At 42.3% G+C, this 12,048-nt stretch overlaps 1 protein-coding gene across 20 annotated transcripts in view; it reads right to left on the reverse strand.

Moving 5' to 3' along the window:
* dst (dystonin) overlaps positions 1 to 12,048 on the reverse strand; it is a 96,764-nt gene that overhangs the window by 59,040 nt on the left and 25,676 nt on the right. For 19 of the 20 annotated variants that reach the window (XM_031841691.1, XM_031841590.1, XM_031841583.1 and 16 more), the window contains 14 exons: positions 11,832 to 11,924; positions 5,016 to 5,182; positions 4,746 to 4,858; positions 4,458 to 4,564; positions 4,241 to 4,360; positions 3,784 to 3,879; positions 3,546 to 3,673; positions 1,997 to 2,090; positions 1,735 to 1,889; positions 1,192 to 1,642; positions 962 to 1,090; positions 752 to 829; positions 474 to 635; positions 125 to 229 (listed from right to left, as the gene is read on the reverse strand). In XM_031841691.1, the coding sequence (XP_031697551.1) occupies positions 125 to 229; positions 474 to 635; positions 752 to 829; positions 962 to 1,090; positions 1,192 to 1,642; positions 1,735 to 1,889; positions 1,997 to 2,090; positions 3,546 to 3,673; positions 3,784 to 3,879; positions 4,241 to 4,360; positions 4,458 to 4,564; positions 4,746 to 4,858; positions 5,016 to 5,182; positions 11,832 to 11,924 (1,998 nt within the window). Of the gene's footprint in view, positions 1 to 124; positions 230 to 473; positions 636 to 751; positions 830 to 961; positions 1,091 to 1,191; positions 1,643 to 1,734; positions 1,890 to 1,996; positions 2,091 to 3,545; positions 3,674 to 3,783; positions 3,880 to 4,240; positions 4,361 to 4,457; positions 4,565 to 4,745; positions 4,859 to 5,015; positions 5,183 to 7,935; positions 8,953 to 11,831; positions 11,925 to 12,048 lie in introns of those variants that run through there. The other variant, XM_031841636.1, reaches the window with a different exon arrangement.

Genomic DNA, 12,048 nt, shown 5'->3' on the forward strand with positions numbered 1-12,048 from the left:
GGAAATTACAAGATTTAAAGACTTAAAAATCTTTTAATCATGGTGGGAGCGGTATGCAGGGTGGAGACTGCTGTCATACTGACCGCAGAGCTGAGTACACAGAAAAAAAAACAACAGGGCTTACTTCAATAGTGAGCCTGGCTGGGTGGTTCTTGAGCATTAGGCGCTCTGCCTTGTCCTGCACAGACTTGATCACTTCCTCCTTTTCGTCCAGCTCCCTCATCAGATCCTGTATGAAGACATTAGGCTGAGTATCTCTGGCATCCAGCAGTGGCAAAGGCCCAGTCACTCCATCCTCTCACACAATCCCATATCCTGTCTCACACTAAATGGATGCAGCTGTAACGTAGCCAAACTTATACACCCAAAAGGACTGCCTGAACAAGCCCTTTGTTATTCTGTCTGCACGGAAGATTTTCACAGATTTAGTTACAGTTCATTAAAAAGTCTGTTTAAACAACACAAAAACATACAGCATGGTAGTCTCTTTTCTTGGAGATGTTGCCGTTGCGATCACTCCAGTCAAAGGCAACTTCCTCCTCCTCCTTCTCATTCAGCCAGATGAGCTCCTGAGTTGCCTCTGACACAAAGTCATGCAGGCTTTCCAGGTGGCTCTGTCGCTCTCTTGAACAGCTCTGAAAGGAGCAGACATTCCTTTAGTCAGGCTACAATAAGCAGCACATACAAAGTTATACCATTTATTGCTCCACAAATTTCTGAATATTGCTGTTGAGCTCAACAGATCACTTACCAACAGCCTTTCATACTGCTTTTCTAGTTTGTTCAGTTTGTCTGAATAGGTTATTTTCATGGGGATGGTCATCTGAATCTGAGAAAAGAAAAGTATGTTTTTACTTATTGTATTTCCTCTGCAGTAACTAAGATTCAGACTCACATTATAGGTAGGATTATTGATGGTTACACTAACAAACAAGACAGAGGTAAACTACACAACACTTACCTCACTTAGTTTGGCATCTTTAAGGCTCATTTGAAATTCTTCAATGGCTCTATGTACACTTTTGTGGTTATCTAAATGCATTTCCACACTTGGCAAATCAGATCCCCACTCTGAACGATCCAGTTGCAACTTTAATACAGAAACAAAAACTCAAATATTCAGTTTCTTATTTTAAGTGCGTACAATTAAAGCTACAGTACATTATAAACACACTGACAGCGACAACTCACCTGCATCTCTTCCACCCAGCTCAGAAGGTCCTGAAGAAATTTCATGTTGACCTCCTCTTCTGTCATGTTGGGGTCTGCCAGTGAGGATTTCAGTAAGGGCTTGCGGATCTGCATGTTTTTCAGATGCCTCAGGCTGCCTGGGTCCATGTAGCTCTGGACTGAAGCAGGCTGCAGACCGGGGGTCAAGGACGGGTTAAAGGACGGGGTTAGGCACGGTGTAAGGCTAGAGGTGATTGTGGACCCAGGGGTACCTAACCCCCCCGGGGTGAATGCAGGAGTCAGGGCTGGTGTCAGGCTTGCGTTGATGTTCTGAGAGTAGCCAGAGTTCAGGCTTTGTGTGATGCCTGAGATCATCATTTTGGTTTGTTCTGTCGTCAGGGTGCGACCTTTGCTGTACACAGAAGAACACTCTGCTCTCAGGGCTAGAAGTTCATCCCGCAGTTCAGACACCCTGTATTCAAAAAGGAACGACAACACAAGATGTCTTAGCGTATGAGGAAATAAATACATCGTGATATTTTTGCAAGAGGATACACTTTGTACCTTTGGACAAGTTGATCTGCAAAGGGGAATTTCCCATCCAGAAGAATTTGGATGTCCACCACTTGTTGTCGGAGGATATTCTCACACTCCAAAAGGTAGCCAGCAATCTCAGCTTCATTCAGGAACTGAATACCGGACTCGAGACGTTTTGCATCCTTAGCAGAGGAACAATAGAGACTCAAAACACACAACAAACAATGCGCACACAGTGTTATTTTATCACAACTTACATTGAGTCAAACAGAGATTAAACTAAACTTACAGACTGCAGGGCAGTTCTTGCAAATGACAGCTTGTCCTCGCCATTGACACAGTCCCGCTGGACCCTGTTGGCAATCTGCTGCAACATCTCAAGCCTACAAAAACAAAAATATTAAATTATGAGTTTAACAGTTGTTATTATCATTTTAATAAAAATAAAATATCTTCACAATGCACACTGTAACCTCACCTGGGTCCATAGCCAATGCTGTTATTGAGAAAGACTGAGTTGTTCATTTGTAAAGGTTCGGTAAGGTAGGGGTCATTAGAGCTGTAACTGTTGAAGTTACTGTTGCTCAAAGACGAGATCCCACTCAAATAGGCCATCTTACTTTACGTGGTAAACCACTGCTGCTACTCCCAGCCACTCAAACAGTCACCGTGACATGTTCTCATCCTAATCATCCCTCTTCAAGGATCCCAGCCTCGGCCTAGCCTTGACAGCTTGACTGTGAGCATTCGTGGACCTAACTGATGGAGCAGCTTTCAACCTGCTCATATTTATAGTGCCACGGCCAGGTGCGGAGCGTGTAAAGTGACTCCCACCCTGAAATATTGTGCTGCCCTCAGGAGATTTTAGAATTAAATAGCAGGTTGAGACAGTGTGCCTTTATACGAACTGAGTCCATGAAGCACTGCCAAACTGCGGTTTTCACCACACCCAAACACTAATGCTGTGAATATGTTGTGTTTATAGACCATGAAGGCAGTATTGGATATGAAAACTTGTCTTAACTATTGTCAACGGAGTCTTTGGACTTGGCATTGAGTTTCCATAGAAATAAGATCTACGCTGCAAACAAACATTGATGGAAACCAGATCAAAACCTCAAAAACTTAACTGAGCTTGCTATAAGAAAGCAGACACTCTTTGTGATCATAGTATTAGCAAAGTTCTGGCAATTTGAAGAAACTAGATCCTCGATCAGTCATGATTATCTGTCCTGGACCAAAAGCACCTATTTTTTCCACTATCGTATTTCACAGGAGTCATTTGTTTACTGCTTGCTTTGCGTATCACTCGATCATTTGAGCAGAACAAAACTCAAGCTTATCTGTCATATGCAAACTTGGCTGCAGTAAATCTGATCAAGAAATATTGCGGGCAACAGCTCATAAATATCTTGATAGAAATCATATGGAAGTGTGCAACGGTTCAGTGAGGGGATTTGTATTAATAAGGACGATCAATCTTTGACATGAACACAGACCCTCAGCGCAGCAGAGACGTTAGTGGGCTTGCAATATGATGCTGCAGCACTCTGCCTCTACCAACCCCAGATAATGTTATGCTGACCCATGTAGCTTATTTGTCCTTTATCTAAATGCTTTTCACTTAGAAAAGCAGCAAATGACCACATCTCTTGCTTTACATTTTTGTATGTTGCCTCAAACAGTCACACATCTTCTCTTTTCCAAACACCAGCTACGTGTCTCTGTGTGTTACATAAATAGGGATTTCTGGCTGACAAGTAAAGATTAGACCTTTAAATCACATTGTGTTGATCCAGGAAACAGAAAGTATTAATACGCCCAGTCCCTCCGTATACCTTTCCACCTCAGGCCTCAGGCTCTTCTCTCTTTCCAGCATGGCAACAATTAGTTTACCCCATTCCTTCTCCACATCGTTAGGGTGATGACCCTGGGGTAACTGAATACGTCCGAACTCGATCCACATCTGTCAGGTATGCCACAAACACAGACTTGTTACCGCTACAGTGCGTAACACTACAGGCTCTGCAATACATTATCAAAAGCAACATGCTCTTCTATTTTGAATTTGTATACCTCGAGCATTTTATAGAGATTCTTGATTTTTGTCTTCTCGTTCTCTTTCAGCGGGATTTCATGTTCTTTAAACTGGAGATACTGTGTATAAAGTGCCTGTAAAAGAAAGCAGAGATTATAATAAACGTGTTTATACACTTGTACTATAAAGCATCAGAACGGATATTATCCAGGAGAACGGTTTGTCCGTACTCTCCCCCATGTCTTTAAAACAACTGCATTAAAGCTCTTTTACTGTTAGAAGCTATCGACGTCTTGCAGCAAATGGACGCTGCTGCTCTCTCATATCCATCAATATCTCTTTTAGGTCTCAGTTACAGCAGATAGACGCTACATGTGGGTTATTTGAGGATTATCCTTCACCTTACCGACACCACATGCAGATTTTAAGCAATCTGTACAATGAGACAGCCGAAGCTCAACTTATAAAGCTAATAATGATTCAGATCTTCAATACCTTGAGTTCCACAGGGTTGTTGGGGAATGATCTATCCGACATTATGGCCACATTGTGTCTGATCCACTGGCTGAGGTATTTGATCATGTTCTGGTACTCCACCCATTTAATATCAACATCCTGTTCAGAGAAAAAGGATCATCAGCGATGAAGCACTTGTCAGCACATTCACTCGGATCGGGGTAGAGTCACTGGTGCACCGATGCCATCAACTTACATTAGGACTGATTCCATCAACACCATCAGGTACTTTGGGGAAAGCATCGTACAGTGTTGAGACGTACGTGATGACAGATTTTTCATCGGGTGACTGAACATCTACGTCTGATGAAGGAAGTAAAAAACGAAAATGTCACAAATTCAACACATGACAGTGAGTTCTGAGGCATTATCCCTCAGGCCAAAATCCAAACTTCGCTCCACATGATTGATAGCACAACATTGTTAAAAGGTTTCAGAGTGTTTTCTGGGTTTAACCAAAAAAGAGAGTGTGTATGGATCTCACCCTCGGGATCCAGCAGTCTGGCCACCCCCAGCTGCTCGGCTACACAAAACGCATTCTCTAAATTTGATCGGTTGGCCTGCGTTGAAACGCGGCTCATGTCAACCAGGTCTGGCCTGAAATAGAGTAAAATAGAGACCAGTGAGGCGAGAAAAGCTAGGCATACCAACTAACAGAGAGAAGACAGAAGAAGTGGACAGAAGACCACTAAACCAACTATATGCGTTATATAGCTTTAATGTTTAACCTGCAATTGATTCAGTGTTACAGTACCTGTATTTATGAATGATAGCATTAAAGAGCCTTCCATCCCTCCAGGAGGTTGTGAAGTTGTCACAACGTACGCCTACGTAGCCGTCCGTTATCTGCCTGGACCAGAACAGTAGCCTCTCCTTGGCTGTCATGTCCTGGGACTCCCCTGTCACATGGATCTCTGAGATCTGTCAAGATGCGCAGACGTTAAATGTGCAGTCGCAGGGGCTTGACGCAGAGACACAGAAAGTTTAACCCACAAACCTTTGAGATTAAGACTTTACCATTACTGAGTGGTAACAAACACCTTGAAATATACTGCAATCAAAGGTGACAACAACACTACTGCCTTAACAATACTACTGCATTAAATCAACACCTTCATGTCACAAAACAAAAGACTGAATATTTCAAGCTTCACAAAGTACAGAAAAAAATAAAAATTATGAGAGCTATTCCATATTTGACTAAAGTGTGAATTAAGTGTGAATGAGGTAATCGTTTCATTTTCTGGTTCATTAACAATTCTGTTCACACCTTAAAAAAAATGGGGAATGTGAGAGTTGTGTAATAAATGACCCAATAGTTTTACAACGTGTCATACTGAAGATTACGATGACCTCAAACAAACAGTGCCACCTCACAGGTTCCACAGTGTTGTTGACAGTGTTGTGGCACATTTACGACATCAGAACAAGAGTTTCTATCTGCAGTTCACACGATATTCAGTAATGTTGATTCAAGTCTTTGTAGATGTTGTTTTCCTGTAACACCCAACCCAAACAACAGAAATACTGTAGTTCAGTTTGCAATGGGGGGCATGTTTCTATTTTTCATATCACAGGAAATTTTACGTCAAAACATGGTTTGATCAAAAACCAAGAAGCAGAATAACACAGAACATTAAACAAAATAAACTTCAATCAATCAATCAATCAATCATCTGCAGCCAGGTGACATCAGTCATACAAACAACAGTGAAAGAGAGAGATAGTAACAACACACTACAGCTTGGACAAGACGACCTGAAACAAATAGCATCATCCTGAAGAAAAAAATCCCCCCACAGACCAGCCTATCCAGACCGTATACTGTCACGAGTTATGTTTTGAATTAGTTATTTATTCTGTTTTATTGAGATGTTCCATGTGTCTTGCACTTTATTTCCTGCCTTTGTCTGTCTAACCCACGTGATGGTCCGCCCTTCCCCTAATTAGACACTGCTGCGTTCAATCACCTGCACCTCCTCAGTCTGCTTCACTTCACTTTCTGCCCCTGTCTGTTCCTCTCGTGATCGTCTGCCCCACCCTTAATTGTAACCTGCTGTGTCTAATCACCTGCACCTTCCCTGTGTATTTAAACCCTGTGTGTCCCTTGGCTCAGTGTTCGTTCGTCTTTGGTGTAACCTGGTCCGTCTTTCGTCTGCCTGCCATTGCCTCCTGGTCCGTTTAGTGTCTGCTTCACGTTGCCATGTTCCCTGTTTCTTTGGATGTTTTATTTTCATGGACTTGTGATTCACACGTTTTTGTGTTGAATACTTTTTTGTTACAATTAAACCCACAATTATCTAACCCTCCGTTTCCCGAGGCTCCCTGAATTTGGGTCCAGCCCTTTCTTTTCTGCAAAAACCTTACAGTATACCTTCAAAAGCCTGAAACATTCCTATAGTCCAGTTAAGACAGGGTATGACAAGCGTTTAACAGGCCTCCGAAACAAAGGTTGATTTACTCATTTTAGTCTGTCCAGCTGGAACATTAAAGCAACGACTGTGGCAGTAACTCAAATGTCTTAAGTATAAATATCAAAGGGCTACATTTTACTGAGCGTTGAGTCTCTTTCTACTGGGCAGGCTGAGGCTTCCAGACCACAGCGTGATGCAAAACAATAAAACAGATTCAATAGGACTGCAAGACCCATCATTAATCCACAAGTATCATAATAATTCATTTTTTTCTGATACAATACAGTTGCTATGTCTATTGATATGTCAACGTACTGTTCCTGTCTACATACAGAGAGCAGCATAAACATTTGAGTGCAGGTTTCAGGTAAACTATGCAGCCAAAGCACCTAGTGTAAAGACACTCTACAGCAGAGGTCTTCAACAGGGGGCCTGCGGAGGTACTGCAGGGGGTTGGCGAAATTTTTTGGTTGATTAAAAAAAAAAAATGTAATTTTTTTTTTTTTCCCCAAACATGAATCTGTCCATTATTTTAATAGTTCAGTATTGTATGAAAGATAACGGGTATCTTTATGCATGGCAGTGGCACTAATAGGCCATCACTAATTTTTCGTTTCCACATTTATGTTTAAAATGAAAACATCAATTTGAATAGCTTGTATGCATGATTATCATGCAATTGAGACAATTTTGATATTGGCATTGGTATCAGCTGACAAGGTATGTTTATAAAAGGCAGTGGCACGGCCACCCTACTCACTGTACCTTGCACATGTTTAAAATAAAAACATGAATATATGAACCTGTGTATTATTTGAATAGCTTCGTATTGAATGCACAATAAAGAGGTATACACGGTACTAATATAAAAACAATTATATACAATATATATAGTCGGGGGTCCCTGCTCCATCTCTCCATCAGTTTGGGGGTCCTTGGCCTGAAAAACACTGAAGACCCCTGCTCTACAGCGTATGATTTGTGTCGCAGAATAACTGACAGGAAGAGACCACAGCGATGACATAATGCTCTAAAATCAACCATGCTGATGATTACATAAAATGATGTAATGAGAAAACTAGTTTCTCAAAGTAAACCAGCATTGCTCTAAAGAAGTGCTCAATTTGAGCACATATTCTCACTGTAGAGCATAACTTTAATGATTTAAACACCAGCCATTCAATGTTCCCAATCAAGCCCCTTACTAATCCATCAGAAATAACACACAAAATGGCCATAAATAACACATTCTAAGTTTACCTCGTGTTGGGTGGAAATACATTTGGCAGGAGCTGGAAGATGTTCTACGTAACCAGAGCAGGTGTAGGCCCTCCGTCTCCTCCTCCTGTGTGCTTGAGAGCCCCATATAATCTTGGCAAACGTTTCCTCACTCCCTGGTCCGTCATTGCCCCTCAGAGTCCGCAGCATGTGCTCCACTGCTCCGAAGCTAACAGCCCTCCTTAACTGTCGCTGCAGCAGCCTCTTCACAAGCAGACCATCCTTAGCCGAGGCGCCTCTGGAAGTCGTGTTAATACAACGAAGCTTTCCTCCTACAGTGGACCTGCTCCTGCTGTCTTTTGTCTGCTCTGTGGAGAACCTGCCCAACCTGTGAGCTAACCTCTTGCTTGATTGATTACAGGGATCTCTGAGGATTAACACCGGTACCTCCCCAACGTAGACGCCTGTGCTGAGGCTGTCCTGCCTTGATAGATGTTTCTTCACCTCTGATGGTTTACCCAGCTCTGCTTGGGACTCCTCTGCGTTCCCATCTGGGCCACATTGAGGCTCTGCACTGCTGCAGATGGAATCGGTTGCAATAGCTTCACATCCAGGACTCCTGAGGGGTCCATCAGCAGGCCGAAAGGCTCCTGATTTCCTCTTCTTTCTCTGAAAATAGCGTCGCCCTTTATGCTCTTTAGATTCAAGGCTCAGTGGAGCTTTCTTGGGGTCAACATAGCATTCCTCTTTAGGGCCTCGAACACAGCCACAGATGTTTCCCATGGCTGACAGTCATACAGTCTCTCACCCATCGGCAGTGCTGAACTCCCAACAGTGAGCTTGTTTTCAGGCAGAGTATCCGGTGAGCTCCACTTGATCTGAAGAGCCACTATCCCATTGACAGAAAGTCATTTTCACGCTGTGCGGCTAGCACACAATAAGCAGTGACAGACAAGCCGGCAGCCAGACATAAAGCTCGCTCCACTCCAGCAGAGTTGACTTTTTCCTTTCGTTGACTCACAGCTGAGAACTGGTCAGCCTGCCTCTCTCTCTCTCTCTCTCTCTCTCTCTCTCTCTCTCGCTCTCTCTCGCTCTCTCTCCCTCTCTCTCTCTCTCTCGCTCTCTCTCGCTCTCTCTCGCTCTCTCTCCCTCTCTCTCCCTCTCTCTCTCTCTCTCTCTCTCTTGCCTGCGTGCTCTCTCTTGAGTCTCTTCTCTGACACTGGAATCCTTTTTGACCTTTGAAACATTTCTCTGGCTTTGCTAATCCACCATAAATGCACACAGACAGACACAGCCAATGTGCTTATATTTCTCAGCTGTGCAAGAGTGGAAAGGACTTGTGGACAGACCTGTTTTGTGCCACCTAGTCTGCTTAGTCTACACAGCAAACTTGCACGTCATAGCTGCTGCTTCTGTTTCCTAATACTTGTGTCTAATATGTAATGAGGGGGTGGAGGGAGGACAAGGTTTAAACTGAAAGTGGATGCCAGCTGATGGCCATCTATTATGCTGTGAGAAATTTTGGCTCAGCAAGTTTGGCTGCGTGAACCAGACAGAGTCCCAGCCGGCGAGAAAGGCTTTGAAAAACAGAACAGCGTAGGTCAACGAGAGCAACAGAAGCAGAGGCAAATCCGAGCTGGACAGCAAAGTGCTTTCACTTTGTCCATTAATCAAGCTACGTACAATGGCGGAACCAGAGGTGGGGCTTAAGTCCAACGGTTTAAACAAACACTATTATCTGAACAGATCACCACCACTGCAGTTCACAAGGGGGCAAAATGCTCTGACGAGGAAGTGATTCACCACATAAAACCATTACAACAACATAACACATGCAGCCTGACAGCGCAGGGCATAGGTCCACTGTGGAGGAATCTATCAGTATACTTTTAAAACATGACAAAAAGATAATTAAGTAGTGTGTACGAAGGTAAATATAATGGCACTACACGGCTCAGCTAAAATAACACTGTGCCACTGTCAGCTTACAGTATTTCAATGCCAACGAAGTTTCCCGGAAGGTCAAAGTCACCTGACAGCCGGCACAGTTCAAACTACAGAGTACTGATGACTCACACGGCTACTTATTGACAAACTGTTAAATATGGCTAGCACTGCAGGATTCCATTATGTGTGTACATGTTTTCTTTCAGTAAAATAAATGATTTATACCATTCTAGATGATTTATATAGTTACTTGGTACAGTTTTTATTGACAGTGAATGAATGAAATAATTTAATCATGACTGTGTGTTTGTGTAGAGAGCAACAGACATCACAGAGACAGTGACAATCAATCAAGTGTCAATCAGGGCAAAAATAAACAATGAAGCCCAACAGGCAAAGAAATACCAGACAACATTGCAATGTCATTGTGGTGCACCGTCACCGGCTGTACACTAAAATAAACATCACACTCAACACCATGTTCCAGGTGAAAATACAGCAGATTGAAGAAGAACAGCGGCAGCGTTGTGTGATTAAATCAACTTCTTATCTGTACAGACATGATCACACAAAGGATAGAGTCGTCTGAAACACCGAAACAAAACATAACCGTACAGTTTTGTGTAAGTTAATACGAAAAAATAACAATAAAAATAACCTGCAGCAATAAGAAAATCTCATGAAGTATGCCTCCAAATCAATTATGATATAGTAAAAAAAAAGTTCATGCATGTCAATCTGCTGTCAGCTGTGCTTATATAATAAAGCCCGAGATACTGTGACTTGCTATCGTTCTAAATCAAGAAGAAACAGGCCCATTGCTGCTCAAGGGCTTGCGTGAGACATACAGCGGCAGGTGTTGGCAGCATCACCGACACTACCTGTCAGCGAGTCCAGGCAAAATATCTATTAACCACTTTATCCCTCATAATTTCCTTGAGGCCGTCAGTCAGACAGATGCATTCTTGTTCTAATAGAATGTGCTAACTCAGTACCATCTCCATTAAAGCTACAAGTGTGAAAGACTATTGCAATGTTCCTGTCCCCTACCAACCACTGAGTCATGTGACGTGTGGTGCCAAAGATATAAATAATCCAATGCAGCAGCCAGAGAGAAGGAAGGATGGGAAGACTGAGTGAGAAGTAGTTCAAGTATGAAGTTTTTGCATGCTATTGGATTTTTGACAGACACTTTGATGGACACCTGGATACTCCTGGCATGCTCGCTCACACACACACACACACACTCACACACACACTAACCCACTCAACATGATTTGTGTCACTCCAGCAATAAAATGAAAAATATTCCCGAAGAAACAGTTTTTGAGAACATTCAGGGAGAAATATCACCCCAGATTAGAGCACAGGCAAATTTGAAAACCATGCTTTTTTGGAAATACAATACTCTATTGCATGGAGTAAAATACTTTGCACTGACAAAACAAAGCAACATTCAAGCCATTGCTGTCTGCATTTAAACACAGACTCATTATAACTGTGCGCAAAAGCATTTTCCGTGTCTCAATACATCCTGTGAATAACAAAACATTATTTTTTTCGCTACCAGGTGCTACATAATGTTAGCTTGTCATGTTACAACTCAAGCTGAATCAAACATGAAAGTAAGCCTGGTAAACACTAACATCATATATCATCACAATCATCTTCAGTGAGTAAGACTGCAATTACAACATTTAGCATGATACATGCCGCACAGCTTTGACACCTTGTGGTCAAAAGAAGAAACATCCACATTTGTCAGTGTGTGTTGGTCCTCTGCATTCAAATATGAAGATCAACATCAAGGAAGACGTAACGATACACACAAGGATCAAATGAACAGCCCTTAAAAGTGTGAACTCATTACTTACATATAATACCATGAAATGGAAAACAATTACTAATCCAGTATCTAGGTCATAGATAATGTTAATTTCTTGGCTATTAAAATCATAAGAATTACCAAACCATGAGATGACAACGCTGACCTGAAAGTGCAGAATTATGGTCCAGATCAATCCCAGGGTCAGTTTTGGGTTGCCGTCTGTGATGTCATCGTTCCTGATATTTACAAGTTTGACCTGATGACAGGAAACACATGATTAGCATATTTACAATACCTCCAAATGCTCAAATCCTGCTCTGAAGTTTCTACATTATGGCATTCACCTTTACATGGATTAGTGCATTAAACAAGTACTAAAT

The sequence above is a fragment of the Anarrhichthys ocellatus genome, unplaced genomic scaffold, assembly GCF_004355925.1.
Source record: "Anarrhichthys ocellatus isolate YVR2014 unplaced genomic scaffold, GSC_Weel_1.0 scaffold3, whole genome shotgun sequence".
Taxonomy (NCBI): Eukaryota; Metazoa; Chordata; class Actinopteri; order Perciformes; family Anarhichadidae; genus Anarrhichthys; species Anarrhichthys ocellatus.